General features: G+C 44.2%; 1 protein-coding gene across 1 annotated transcript in view; it reads left to right on the top strand.

Moving 5' to 3' along the window:
• The window catches only part of LOC147425129 (uncharacterized), a 63161-nt gene that overhangs the window by 2914 nt on the left and 44533 nt on the right, over window positions 1-15714 (top strand). Inside the window, exon 8 of the mRNA XM_086500660.1 lies at window positions 252-4481. Coding sequence (XP_086356786.1) covers window positions 252-4481 — 4230 coding nt within the window. The remainder of the gene's footprint in view (window positions 1-251; window positions 4482-15714) is intronic.

The raw sequence follows: 15714 nt of genomic DNA, 5'->3' as shown, positions 1-15714 counted from the left end.
TCTATCACATGACCTATGCCACATAAATTTCCACATAGGTAGAGGGTCCATGTCTTCTTTCATTGTGGATCAATTGCTATTCCTGTTAAATGTTATTCGTCAATCATGTCTCTTATTGCTAACATTAAGTTGCTGATCGGATAAGTTACAACACACAAATAACATACATGAGATAACAGCTTGTGTATGATGTCCATGTGGCTCTTATTCTGATAGTTCCCATCTTATTAACAATTTGACATACGTTGCAGGATGGACCTGTGTCCATGCCGACTTCTCGCCAAGATTCTTTTGATTATTCCTCAAGTAGCAGTGTTTCAAATAGAGGGATGCAAAGGGATGCGATAGAAGAAGATTATCAGACGTTGAGTACCTTTTTGCCTCATAAAACGAGCTCCATTGCTAGCCAAGATTTAAGGCACAGTCCAGAAAGTTTTAGGTCCTCTTTCAACGATGGGACATCCAGCATTAAGGGTTGGCAGGATGCTTATTCCTGGCAAGCAGATTCCATAAACCCAATGTTACTCCCCTCACAGTCGTCACAAAAGAGCTCTAGGGTGAGCTCAACATTATCTTTCAAACTTGATGCTGCTGAAGTAACTATCAGAGAGTTAAAAGAGGAAGTTTTGACGTGGGAAACGCATGCACATAAGCTTGACGTTGAAGCAGAGACATTAAGGCAGCAGCTTGCGTCTGAATTAAAGAGTGGGGTGGAGCTGAGGCTTAAACTTTCCTCCCTTGAGTCAGAGAATGATACTCTAAAGGCAGAGCTGGCACAGCTAAGAACCCCTGAGGTTGCACCCAGTAAATGGGAGGATGTAAATAACTACAGTAACTCAGAGCTTGATAAAACCAAAAAAATGATACAAGCCTTGGAAGAGGAAATCACATACGAACGAGAAGTCCATGCCAGTCTCTATCTTCAACTTCAGAAAACTCAGGATTCAAATAACGACTTAGTTTCTTTAGTGACAGAGCTAGAAGCAGGTTTGGAGCTTCGAGACAAGGAAATTAGTGCACTTGTTGATCTCAAGAAAGAACTGGAGAATGAGTTTGGTAAGCTGCAATGCTCAAATGTAAATGTTGCTCGGGAAGCTATTGATCCAAAAGAGAGAACAGATAGTGAAATCAACAATGACTTATCTGAGATCTTAGAAGATTTACGGAAGGAAATGCAGGACGAAAATGTGGATCGCAGAGTGAATCACAATGAGCTCACAGATGCAAATGTTGAGCTTCTTCAAAAGCTACATAAAGCTAATAGGCAGCTGGATGCCAATGTTAAGCTGATAGCACTACTGGAAGCTAGTGTAGAAAAGTTTTCAAGAAGTGAACCAGTGGTAAAGTCGAGGAATACCTGGAATGACAAACAAGACTTTGTGGATGATCTGCGAATGCAAGTGGAAAAACAGAAAAAACAAGACTACATTGATGACTTAAGGATGCAAGTTAAAAAGCTTGGACATCGTAATAATCTCCTAGAATGCCAACTAATTGAAGCTAAAAATGAAATTGCCTCACTAGCTGTAGAATTTCAAGCTTTAGAAGATCAGAAGGGGCATTCTCAAGAACGTGTAAATGAGCTGGAGTCCCAAGTGCCACTTCTTCTGGAAGAAATAGGGCTCCACAAGGCTTGCGCTGCTGACTGGGAGTCTTCAAAATTGCAGCTAGAAATGGAGATAACTGAAATGCAGGAAAAGCTTTGTGAAGCACAAGATGAAGATAGGGCTGCTAACAAGAGGTTGAATGAGTTGGTACAAGAATCAACAGCCTTGAGGACCGCACTTGACACACAGTTGGTGGAACAGAACATTCTTCAGAGCAGAGTTTTGCAACTTGAGACTGAGAAAGAGGAGCTTCAAGCTCAAGTTGCTCACCTCGAACATGAAAATGAGATCGAGTCCCAAGTGCCGGTTCTTTTTGAAGAAATAAAACTCCTGACAGCTTCTGCTGCTGACTTGCAGTCTTCAAAATTGCACCTTGAAATGGAGATAGCAGAAATGGAGGAAAAGCTTCGTGAAGCACAGGTTGAAAGCAGGGCAGCTAACAAGAAGTTGAATGACTTGGTACAAGAAATGGGAGCCTTGAGCACAAAACTTGACGCACAGTTGGTGGCACAGAGCACTCTTCAGAGCAGAGCCTTGCAACATGAGACTGAGAAAGAGGAACTTCAAGCTCAAGTTGCTCACCTGCAACACAAAAATGAGCTGGAGTCCCAAGGACCAGCTCTTTTGGAAGAAATAAAGGTCTTGAAAGCTTCTAATGCCGACTTGCAATCTTCAAAATTGCAGCTTGAAAAGGAGATAGCAGAAATGCAGGAAAAGATTCGTGAAGCACATGATGGAGAAAGGGCGGCTAACAACAGGTTGAATGAGCTGGTACGAGAAATGGCAGTTTTAAGTACCATGCTTGACACACAGTTGGTCGAATGGAGTACTCTGCAGAGCAGAGCCTTGAAACTTGAGACTGAGAAAGAGGAACTTCAAGCTCAAGCTGCTCATCTTGAACAGGAAAATGAGCTTGAGTCGCAAGTGCCATTTCTTCTGGAAGAAATAAAGCTCCTTAAGGCTTCTGCTGCCGACTTGCAGTCTTCAAATTTGCAGCTTGAAATGGAGATAGCAGAAATGCAGGAAAAGCTTCGTGAAGCACATGATGAAAACAGGGCTGCTAACCAGAGGTTGAATGAGTTGGTACAAGAAATGGGAGCCTTGAGTACCGCACTTGACACACAGTTGGTGGCAAAGAGCACTCTTCAGAGCAGAAACTTGCAACTTGAGACTGAGAAAGAGGAACTTCAAGCTCGAATTGCTCACCAACATGAGGTTGGATCCCGAGTGCCAGCTCTTTTGGAAGAAATGAAGCTCCTCAAGGCGTCTACTGCCAACTTGCAGTCTTCAAAATTGCAGCTTGAAATGGGGATAGCGAAAATGCAGGAAAAGCTTTGTAAAGCGCATGATCATAACAGGGATGCTAATGAGAGGTTGAATGAGTCAGTACAGCAAATGGCAGCCTTGAGTACCACACTTGATGCACAGTTGGTGACACAGAGCACTCTTCAGAGCAGAGCCATGCAACTTGAGGCCAAGAAAGAGGAACTTCAAGCTCAAGTTGCTCATCTTGAAGAGGAAAATACACAGCTCTTTGAAAGGATCTCAAATGTAGAAGCAGAACTAAGTTATGTGCTTGAAGAGAGAGAGTTACTGAAAGCTGACATGGAAACCATTCATAAGAAGGGCCTCCAGGAGCTTGAGGAGGATCATCAGATAAAACTGGGTGCATATGAGGAGAGAAGTGAACAAACAGACCTTCAACAGACATTGTTTCAAGAAGATAAAGGTTGCATTTTTGTACAATGTGTTAGTGATGAGTTTTGTCTGAATGAGGAGATCTCCTCAGATAATGAACTTCTAAGTGATATCCAACAGCCGCTGCAAGAGGCAAAACATGAATCTTCCCTTCTGAAAGAAAAGTGTTTCTTTCTAGAAGCTGAAGGGTCTGAACAAAGAGTGGAGGGAGATGTGCAAGTTCAAACCAATCAGACAAGAACATCTAGAATTGAGCCTTACAGGTCCATTAATGAACATACATACAAAGCAGAAGAGGTTAAATCTCAGCTGCAAAATGGATCTGATGTGGCCATACCTTTGTCTCAAGGATCCTTTCAGGGGCTTACAGAGAGAACAGTTTCAACTTTCGATGGTTGGGAAGACAAATTCGGAGAAGCTTTGAGCGTAGCTACAAAGCTTCATACTGGACAAGTTGAGCTTCAACATTGTATCAAGTCTTTGAGACAGAATCTGATAGATGCAGAGGATCAGATGTTCGTTTTCCTGAACGAGAGAAAGGAAGATGAAACTGAAGGGCAAGAAGGATGGAAGAACTTTGCTCAAAAAACATCACAAAAGCTGCATGCGGATGAAGCACTCAGTTTACAGAGCTCAATTCCTCAGTCAAATGAGCAAGCATTCAGCCATTGGTCTCCTGAGCTGGTAGAGCTAAAGCTGCAAATTGGGAACATGAGAAATGCAGTGGACCAAATGTTTTACATTATAAGTATACTTAATCAGTCCCTGCAAGCTGCGCTTGGTGACTTACAGCAAGAGAAGAGCAATGCTGTTGAGAGGTTAGCTCAAGTGACAATGGAGTTAGATAACGTCAAGCAAGAAAAGTCTCTTCTGATGGAGAAGCTTTCGAATTTCTCATCACTAACAGAAGCTCAGATACAAGATAGGGACCAGGGTGATCAGCTATTATACCAGAAGCATGTTAGTCATATTCAACAGATGCTGGCGAAGCAAGAGGAGGACAATTTAGACTTAGAAAAACGAGCAGTCTTCTTGGAAGAGAAACTTCAAGAAAAGGAAGACTCTTTATTCAGGGCTGAGGAGCAACTGAGGGAACTCAAGACTTCAAGTAGTGTAAGGTCCTCAATAGTATCCAAGGAGGTGATGGAGCTCAGACAACAGCTCAAGCTTTTGGAAGTAAGATTTTTTTCTGTCCCCTTTCAAGATTTTACGATTGTTTCTAGCTCTTTCATGTTAAAATTAGAGTAGCTTCTGCATGACAAAGCTAGGCATCGAAAGCTGGGTTAATTTAAGCTGTTCTTAATACATCTGTACAGCAATTTGCTATATTCGTGGTCAAAAACAGCTAGATTTACATGTACTTCAATTTGGTGTTTATGGTGATATCGGGCTACCCTCCTAGTCAAAAGCTTTTTCAGAGGTGTATTATCGCCCTTATATATATGTGTTTCCATACCTCCTCCTTTTGATATAGGAAGGCATGGCTTAATGTTTCGAGATTGATATTTCCTGAGATAAGGCTGATTTGCCTTGCCATCTGTACAACCAAATCCCTTCGTTGGTGAGTCTTACTAGTATTGTTTAGCTTAGGTATGCTTTAGGGTCCATGCAAGTCAGTGGACTGGACTGTCCCTGACCCTCAGTTATAGGGATTAGAAGAACTGGCGAGAAGGTGTTTGAGAAGAAGAAGAAGAAGAAGAGGATTTTAACGTCGTAGGAAACTATCCCAAGAGACCTCAAAGATCTATCTGACAAGAGTTGAACCCAAGACGTGTTATTCAAGAGGGAAATGGCATAACCAATCTACCACACTTGGGTGATAGAAAGGTTATACCGTTTTCCTCTTTTTATTAACACACCCACACACACACACGAGAAGAAGAGGATTTTAACGTCGTAGGAAACTATCCCAAGAGACCTTAAAGATCTATCCGACGAGAGAGAGAGAGAGAGAGAGATTGAAGATAGTTAGATTGAATTATCGTCCACCGAGGATATGACCTTTGGAACCAAAAACAAAACATTGCAATAGTGCTTTTAAATGAAGGCGTTGGGTTCATATCAGTTAAGGATTGAGGGTCCATTTGTTAGAGTTCTGTCATCTCAAGTGAACTGCCCTAAGTGATCCCTGTAGCGAGCAAAAGGTGTCGTGGTCTCTAGAGTGGGTGCTCCTCAGTGCAGTATGCATAGAACCTCATTTTAACAAAAGAAACATCACACAGGAACATGACTCAAACACAGAAGTGGAATATGACTCAAGACACGATACGACTCAAACACAACTGCAGACTCAACTCAATGGACCTTGACAAACTCAAAGAACCATACAACTCTAGCTGGCAGCATGCACAGCTCCAAGCTCAGGACTCAAGGTACAATGGGGGTGTCATGGCTCCAATGTGCAGGGAGAGTGCCAGTGGCGTGCATAACTCTCGGCTCAGAACTTGAGACTAGACGCTAGACAATACAAAGTGGATGATGCCGATTCCCCCACTAGAACCAACCACACATATGTATCTCCTAAAGGGCCAGCCACCAATGGCTAGCAGATATCCCAATCCAGCTAAGCCTATCTCCAAACTTAGGTGGTGGTGATCTGGCCACGGTGTCCACTGGACCACCATCCGTATCACTTGCCACGTGTCATTGCGCAGGCGAGAGTCTGTCCAGTGTGAACTCTAGCCCAACTGCAACTAACTGCTTGTCCTGTGCCAGTGACACTGTAGCCCTGCTACAAGTTGCCCGCCACAAAACCACTCACGGTGTTGGTGAGACAAACACTAAAAAGCTGGCAGAGAATACCGAAACTAGAGGGCGCTGAAACTGGCAAGGGAAAAATGTAGACCAACCAGACTGAAGAAGCTGCATGTAGAGAAGATTATAAGTTATGAGGGAAAGGGTGTAGGCAACTGTAGGAGATAATGAAGAAGTACATCCTGCCACGAGAGATAATCTGCCAGAAGTAGAAACTGAGGAATGCCCCAGCCTGAACAAAAGCGTGAAAGTCACAAGGCGACTATAAATGGGCCAAAAGGCGAAGAGTTGGCTACCAGAATGCAATTGCTGCCCCAAGACGAACACACGGTGAGACGAGGGCTTCTATAATCCGTGAGGGGAGCACCGGGATAGAATATCATGTAAGACTCCGATGGTTGCACTGGGAGGTGCCCACCACTAGGACCTGTCCGGGGTAAAGTGACTGAATAACTGCAAGGGTGTCGCTTCTAAAACTCACATCTAGCCGCATCATGTCATAGAGCGACACTTGGTGGAGGTGTTCTTCAAGATTGTCTCCGCTGTAAGCTTTTCGTGGTTTCGTAGGCACCTTAATCTGCTGGTCGGCTATTGCTTCTAAGAAGGCTTCATCAATATCTGAGAGCAGAGATGAGGATCCTTGCTTGGCACGAGGGGAGGGCTTGTCGACAGTTGGAAGCGGGTTATCCATGGTTGGGAATGTGGGCGGAAGAGGGGAATTGGACGGAAGGCTAAGACCCAAGGATGCCCTCTGGGCCCAAGTGAGGACACCAGTGGGCTCTTGTACCTGCTTGAACTTGTCATTAGGGGCGACGACATGAGTAGAAGGTGATGGTTGAGGGACAGTGCTAACTGCTATCAGATTGACCTTGGGAAAGGTAAATTCATTTTGGCTTTGACTTTGGCTCAAAGATGTGGATGCACGAAGTTTGGGACAATCCTTCCTGTAGTGATCCTTCACTTCAGGGCAATGACGGCAGGGAGGGGACCCTTCTGGCTGGGGGCATTTGCTTTGGTAATGACCATATTCCCCACATTTGTAGCACAAAATGGGCCGATTCAATGGGTGAGGTGGTCCATGCTCCTGGTGCATGGAGTTGGAGTTGGAGGCGTAGAAGCTTTGAGGGGATGAGGGAGCATGGGCATGATAAAAGCTCTGAGAGGGAAAAGTACTTTGCATACCTTGCATAGGAGGGGAAGAGAGAAGGATCTTTCCTCTTGAAGAGCTCGTTGTAACTTCAGGGCTTCAAGTTCCATGCGTAAAGAAGTCAAAGGATCAGAAGGACTTTCCAAGAGTACAAAGGCAGTTTCGACCGGAGAAGAGTCGGTAAACAGCTTCCTTGCCCCCTCTATCCTAGTAGCAGTAGCAGCATCAAACTCCTCCAAGTTGGCGTCAGGTTGGAGATTCTCTCTGAGTTTTTGCTGAGAAGTCTTTGGAAGAGCCTTCTGTAACAGACTTGGACACTCCAAGTCAAGAATCTACCACGACAGCACAAATAAATACTTCAAAACAGCTCACAGTTCACAATTGATTCGACACTGGCCGGAGTTCCCTGGCACCCCTTTCGGTATTTCTTTTTGTATTAATCTGAGTTCAAAGTACAAGAGTGCGGGCAGGTGCTCACACTCAGACTCTGCGTCCAGATGCTCTGAGTTGTGCGGGCAGGTGCTCACACTCAGACTCTACGTCGAGATGCTCTGAGTTGTGAGAGGCCTACCTGCTTATTCATAGATTACAAGGGATGCTAAAAGCAAAGCCCAAACGCTGAAAATCAAAAGCTTTTAAAATAAAGCAAAAGCCTTCTGCTTTTCACCATCTCTCTCTCTCTCTCTCTCTCTCTCTCTCTCTCTCTCTCTCTCTCTCTCTCTCTCTCTCACACACACACACACACACACACACACACACACACACACACACACACACATGATGAGAAAATTGCTCACATATGTGAAAGACCACAGAATGTATCCGGAACTGTGGTTTCTTGGGCAAACATGGTGAGAAGCGGGCAACCCAACCAGATTGCTACGCATATGGGTGATGAAATGTATGCCAATGAGGAGGATAAAGAGAACAAAGAGTACAATGAGCAAGAGAAGAGGAAAATGAATATAGTAATTCGGGGTATCCCCGAATCTGACACGGAAAGGTTCTCACCTTGAACACGGACATCACGGACTTGATTTCAACCAAGTTTGGCATGCATGATGTAGTAGTATATGGGGCACACAGAGTCGGCAAGAAGAAGCCCGATACCAACCGAGCAATCGTATGCACACTACTGGATGCACGTAAGAGAACTATAATTCTCGATAACGCCCGCATTTACCTACAGGGGAGCACCCTCTACATTAGTGAAGATAGAACACCTATTCAACAGCAAGCAAGGAGGGAATCTTATGAAGCACGCACTAAAAAGAAAGAACCCTCAGCCGAGGAAAAAGCGGAAGAAAAATGACGAGACGGGACCCATGGGACCACGAAATTACAAGTGACAAGCTGGAAGTGCCGAGGTTTTCCATGGCATAAAGGGGAAGGCCTTACAGAAGTTTTGCCTCAAGCAAATGTACTTTTCTTGTTGGAAACGTGGGAGCACGAGACCTGTAGAATCCCACACATCGAAGGATATGTAACACAATCTTTATGGATGCCATGTACAAAAATGAGAGGTCAAGGAGGGGTTGCAGTGACATACAGAGAAGAGCTCCAAAAAGTGATCACCGTATGCAAAAAGGATGCTCATAAACGGTACATATGGATTAAAATTGCAACAGGGGGCAAACCCGTGTTCATCGCAGGGTGCTATATCCCACACAGGGAATCTCCATTTTATGGTGCTTTCAACATTGAGAAAAACAACCCATTTGAGGATTTGTATGCAAACATTAATCAATATACACAGGAAGGAATGGTTATGCTTATTGGAGATATGAATGCCCGGATAGCACATGCCCAAATGCAAATGGTCGATTTCATGACAACACCGGAAACGGAGCATAAGAATGATGCAATAGATCCCATATGGAAACGATGCTCAAGAGATCCAATGACAAACCCGCAAGGCGTGGCTCTGCTTAGTATGATGACCTCACTGCAACTCCTAGCCTTAAACGGAGCACAAAGATTTGCTAATTCAGGGGAATGTACATGCTATACAGCCAATAAGGGCATGAGTGCTATTGATTATGTATTGGTTTCCTATGAGGCGTCCCACATAGTGCATAATCTCGCTATTGGAAACAGATCACCAAGCTCAAACCACACACCAATACATGTATGGCTGCACATACCTGCTCGAATTGAGGAAAAACAGCCCCAACCCCGATCATCGACATATAAGATGGAAATAGATAAGAAGCAAGCATATGCAACATGCCTAGACAGGAAACTTGCTCAAGAATGTATGCCATCTAACATTGAAAACACCTGGCAAATTTTCAAACATGCATTATGCGAAGCAGTAGAGGAAACAATGGGGAAAACATACAGAAAAGGGAAGAGCAGGAAAGGGTTACCACACAACCCCTGGTTCGATGAGGAATGAAAAAATGCAAAGAAACAGTTGCGGCTAACACCCCAAACAGCCAATGCATGGGTAGATTTAGCAAAGATATACAATACTCTCAACCGAAGGAAGAGAAGAGAATATGAGTTGCACACTGAAACACATGCCATAGCGAATTTCAAAAAGAACCCCAAGGGGGAATGGCTGAGAATGAAAGGAAAGCGGCAGGACACTATCGGAGACATAAGTCCAGAAGACATGTATGCATATGTGGAACAATTGTATGTACATGAAGACGCACAGGGGATGCCAGATATGCGCCATGAAATTCCAATAAAAGAGCCTTTCGATTTCACAACGGTGACCAAAGACATACAAAAATTAGCCAATGGTAAAGCACCCGATACGCTACACTTCAATTCCGAAATGCTCAAATGGTCAGGCAACATTGCACGGGAATGGATACATGGATTAATTAATAAGGAAATCACACAAGGGCTGCCAGCAGACTGGCAAAGAAATTGGATAAAAGCACTTTTCAAAAAAGGGGATGTAAATCAGCCCACTAATTACCGAACTATCACGGTTGGATCATGTATGTCTAAACTTCTGGGGAGTGTTCTAGAACAAGCCATAAGCTCATGGGCAGAAACAAATGGCAAGCGCGCAATAGGACAAGCAGGTTTTAGACCCAAGCATAGTACGATTGACCACCTTATTTCACTCAGGGTCTTAATGGAAGAGAGCCGGCTAAAAGGGAAAACCTTGTACTATTGTTTTGTTGATTTCACAAAAGCATTCGACACGGTCCTGAGAACTGGCCTATGGCAAAGAATGGAAAGTATCGGGGTACCACTCCATCTCAGAATTGCAGTGGCACATCTTTACCAAAGAGTTCTATGCCAGCTGAAAACACATGCAGGCATGTCCAAGGAATTCTCAAGCAACATGGGAGTTAAACAAGGATGCCCTTTATCCCCAACTCTCTTCGGGTTATGCATAGACCAGATTGAGGACTTCATACCCCAGGCACTCGTAGAAGAACCAGATGGACCGGCCATCGGAATGCTCACACTTCTGCTACTCATATATGCAGATGATGTTGCTCTTTTTGCACATGATATAGTATCTCTTCAAAAATTGGTAGATGCCATGCATACCTTTTGTGAAAACACAGGGCTCTCAATCAATGTAAACAAGACAAAGTTTATGCTAGTGAGGACTCAAAAAAGACAGGAAATTCAACCAACTCTCATGTACCAAGGGAAGCAAATTGAAAGAGTAGACAGCTTTATGTACTTGGGAATGGATATACCATCTAATTATGCTTGGGGACAATGCGCACGAAATAGAATTGATGTGGGGCATGCCAAATATTACCAACTTGAAAACATGTATACACAAAAAGTCATCAAGAGATGGGAAATTAAAGCAATTATATTTGAGACGTGTGTAGTACAGGCCATCCTATACGGAGTAGAAATTTGGGGAGCTAGTATCTCAGCCCACCCATGGAATGAGATTGAAAAGATACAAAAGAAGTTCCTATGTCGACATCTGGGAGTCAAAAAAACTACACCGTATTCAGTATTGCTTTTGGAAACAGGCAAAAGACCCCTCGAAATGAAAGCCCTGCAAAGAATGTTTACATACATTATGAAAGTTAAACTGATGCCCTCCACTCGAATCCCCCACATAGCATGGAAGGCCGGATGTGCACTACAAAAGACTAAGAAAAGTAAATTCTTAACATCGAGTCTTATCCAAGACATAAGGAAGTGGTTTGCAAAATGGAATGTAGAGGCATATGTGGACATGCCCATTGTCAAGGGGGAAGAAGGGGAATGTATGCTGAATTTTGAAATAGCACTACTTGAATGCCTTCACAATAAATGGCGAACGACCACACATCGGTCCAAGTTCGAATATTATTGCAAACATGTCAACACAAAATACTGGGAGCTCTACAGCACAAGCAAGCCGGAAGCCCAAGTACACATCCAAACGCCTATGCCCCATATGGCAAGAAAAGCCATAACTCTAATGCGTACAAGATCACACTTGCTTAAGATAGAAACAGGCGGCTGGCTGAAAATTGATGTTCAGAAAAGAATATGCACATCATATACTATGCGAGCCCTTGAAGATGAAGCACATGTGACGTTAGAATGCCCAGCATACGCACATATTCGAGCTGATTTTCAGCAGCTCATACACGGATGCCATACTCTCGCCGAGTTGCTCTCAAAAACGGACCCCTCCCCTACAGCTCTCAGGACATATCTTGCCCGCATACTAGAACACCACAAAACACTCACAGAAGACGCAAAAAAGTCACACAAGTAAGACACCCTCGAAAGAGGAGAATGTCTAAAAGGTCCCATGGGTCATTTTGGCCCCCCGTGGACATGAATATCAAATCAAATCTCTCTCTCTCTCTCTCTCTCTCTCTCTCTCTCTCTCTCTCTCTCTCTCTCTCTCTCTCGCTCTTGAATAAAGCAAACAAAAGCTCTCTCTCTCTCTCTCTCTCTCTCTCTCTCTCTCTCTCTCTCTCTCTCTCTCTCTCTCTCTCTCTCTCTCTCTCTCTCTCTCTCTCTCCGCGCAGCAGGTTTCTCCTACGCTCTCTCTCTGCCTGCGCGTAGCGCGCAGCCCTGCCTACACGCGGCCTTGCACACGAGTAGGCCATGACAGTTTGCTGCTCGCACGGGACTCCATGAGCTGCCCTGCTGCCCGCCACTGTTCCCGCCACAGTCCTCGACAGCCCTGCTCCCTTACGCAGCATTGCTGTGGGTCACACCTGCCGCCACTGCCCTCGCCAACCCTGTTACACTGCGCAGCACTGCCATGGACACCTGTGCGCAACACTGCAGCAAGGGTGGGACCCCATAAATGAGTGAACCAGTCAACCTGCAGGATTCAAGAAGTGGTTTCTCCGTGCGATCGTCGCCGACAAGAAACATACTGAATGCAAATGATAAACAAAGACCCCCATCCAAGATGGATACAGGTATAGGTACAAATACAGGGACAGGTAAAGACACAGGTGCAGGAACCGAGAAATCGGTGCTATGCTCGATGCAAGATATTTCGGGCTTTATCTCATCCTTACAGGAAATGGTGATGAAGCAAGGTGAAGACATCAAAAATCTTGCACTAAAGAACCAGGAATTGGAGCACACAATCCAAATACAGAATCTGAAAATGCAACATCAAGATGAGAAAATCCCTGCAAGATGCATTAAATAAACAGGTCTCCAATGTGCAAGACACTCTAGCTACACACGACGAGAAGCTTGCACACATCAGTGATAATACAATTGGAAATATGACCTCCTGGGCACATGTAGTAAGAAGTACTCCAAATGCCATTCCGTAGACACATGAGACGTATGCAAATGTAGATGACACAGAGTATAATGAGCGAGAGAAACGCAGTATGAATATTGTGATCTGAGGCATATCCGAATCTGACAACAAATGAGAAAGTACTCATGTTGAATACGGAGGTCACGGACCTCCTTGCAAACACACTTGGCATGCATGATGTAGTGGTGTATGGGGCACACAGTGTGGGTAAGCAGAGGCATGAGAATAGTCGCGCAATTGTATGCACAATGTTGGATGCACGTAAAAGAGCCATCATACTCGAAAATGCTCGCATTTATCAGTGAAGGCAGCCCAATTTACATCAGTGAAGGCAGGACACCCGCGAAACAAAAAGAAAGAAGACAAGCATATGAAGAACGAATGAAAAAGAACACCACCTCCACAGGGGCAACACCACCAGAAGCATGACAAGGGGAAACCCATGGGATCACGAACATACACGTCACAAGTTGGAATTACCGAGGTTTCCCTTGGCACAAAGGGGAAGGATTAACAGAGGTTCTACCACAAGCAGACATACTTTTTCTACTTGAAACGTGGGAACAGGACACATGTAGACTGCCAAGTATCCCAGGATATATTACATACTCGGTTTGGTGGCCTGGTACTAAGATGCGCGGGCAAGGGGGTGTTGCTATAATGTACAAGGAGGAAATGCAAAATCAAGTTAAGACATGCAAGATACATGAACACAAACGGTACATATGGGTTGAGATATGTACAGCTGGGAGATCGATGGTCATTGCGGGATGCTACATCCCACATCAGGAATCACTGTTCTATGATTTGCATAATCTCTCCAAGAATGACCCTTTTGCCGACCTATATACAGATATTGCAACCTACACACCACAGGGGGCAGTGATGATACTCGGGGATCTTTATGCTCGCATAGCCAACATACAGGTTCAATTGGTTGACTACTCAATCCATCCCGCAAACAAAGATGGCGATCTCGTATTAGATGCAATGTGGGATAGATGCTCATGCGATCACCTTATGAATGGACAAGGTTTAGCTTTGATAGTCATGATGAATTCTATGCAACTTGCAGTCATGAATGGCACCAAGAAATTTGCAAGCTCCGGAACATACACATGCTATACATTAAACCATGGAAGAAGCACTAATGACTATACGTTAGTTAGCCACAATGCATTGGATTTAATTGGACACTTTAAAATTGGGGCTCGGTCACCGAACTCGGACCATACTCCAATTCATGTATGTCTAGATCTCCCACACATGCCTACAAAACGCATCCAAAAGGCGACAAGTTGGGCATATCGAATGCAAGCCACAAAGAATTTCGATTATGCCACTTTTCTGGACAGCCTATTGAGTAGACAATGCATGTCCCAAAACATTTCAGAAAATTGGGCTACCTTTCGTCAAGCAATAGAAGAGGCAACAGAGGTCCCTATGGGGCGATCTAAAAGAAATCACCAACAAGTGAAAGGTCTCCCTCATAACCCATGGTTTGATGAAGAATGTAAAGCAGCCAAACGCAAGTTAAAGTGCTTCAATAAGTCCACGCAGGAGTGGGAAAATGCAGCCAAGGAATACAGGATGCTGAAAAGGAAAAAGAGAAGGATGCATGAACTTTTGAAAGGAGGAGCAAGAGGTGATCCGATTTAAGAAAGAGCCCAAGAAAGCATGGCGCAACATGAAAGGAAAAAAGGAGGATATAATGGGAAATTTCAGCATGGACGAAATGTATGTATATGCACAAACACTCTATGCTCCCACCGATGCTCAAATAATGATGAATGCTGAAATTCAGGCTGACACTAAGGAACCTATAACTTTTGCAGCGGCTTTGAGAGGTTTGAAAAAACTAGCCACTGGGAAAGCCTCCGACATTTTGCACTTCAACTCCGGAATGTTGAAATGGTCGGGCAATGAAGCTAAGAAATGGATGCACTGCACGATGAATCAAGCTATCCACCAAGGCATGCCTGAAGATTGGCAAGAGAATTGGGTCAAAGCTTTGTTTAAAGGAGAGACCGTAACCTACTCACGAATTACCGCACCATCATGGTGGGCTCTTGCATGGCAAAACTTTTAGGGAGTATGATAGAAAAAGATATTAGCACATGGGCTGAAAATAGTGGAAAGAGGGCTATCGGTCAAGCAGGTTTTAAGCAAAACATAGTACCATAGATCACTTGATTACAATCCGGATTATGATGGAAAAGGTGCGACTCAAAGGGGAAACTATGTACTGCTGTTTTGTGGACTTATAGAAAGTGTTTGATACGGTACCTCGTCATGGGTTATGGTCCCGCATGGAGACCATTGGGGTTCCCATACATTTGAGGGTTACGGTGGCACGCCTATACCATGCGGTTCGATGTGAACTGAAAATGCAAACAGGCTTCTCAAAAGAGTTCTTTAGCACAATAGGAGTCAAACAAGGGTGTCCTTTGTCCCCAACATTATTTGGGTTATCCATAGATGAGCTTGAGGACTTTATCTGCCAAACGATGCAAGATAATGGAGATGCACCAAACATAGGTCTCATTACCTTGCTACTCCTCATTTATGCTGATGATGTGGTTCTTTTAGCGCATAGCATGTCCCTCTTGCAAAAACTTTTGGATGCGGTACATACTTTCTGCGAAGCCACAGGACTCTCAGTGAATGTCACAAAAACAAAATGTATGGCGACTTGTACACACAAATCAAAGGATCAGCCCGCCCTTATGTATGATGGACAAGAGATTCAAGCAGTGGACAGCTTTAAATACTTGGGCATCATT

Source organism: Adiantum capillus-veneris, chromosome 25 (assembly GCF_014529385.1).
Source record: "Adiantum capillus-veneris isolate H3 chromosome 25, ASM1452938v2, whole genome shotgun sequence".
Taxonomy (NCBI): Eukaryota; Viridiplantae; Streptophyta; class Polypodiopsida; order Polypodiales; family Pteridaceae; genus Adiantum; species Adiantum capillus-veneris.
Note: the sequence above shows the minus strand (reverse complement) of the source record. Positions and strands in the feature narration are given on the sequence as shown.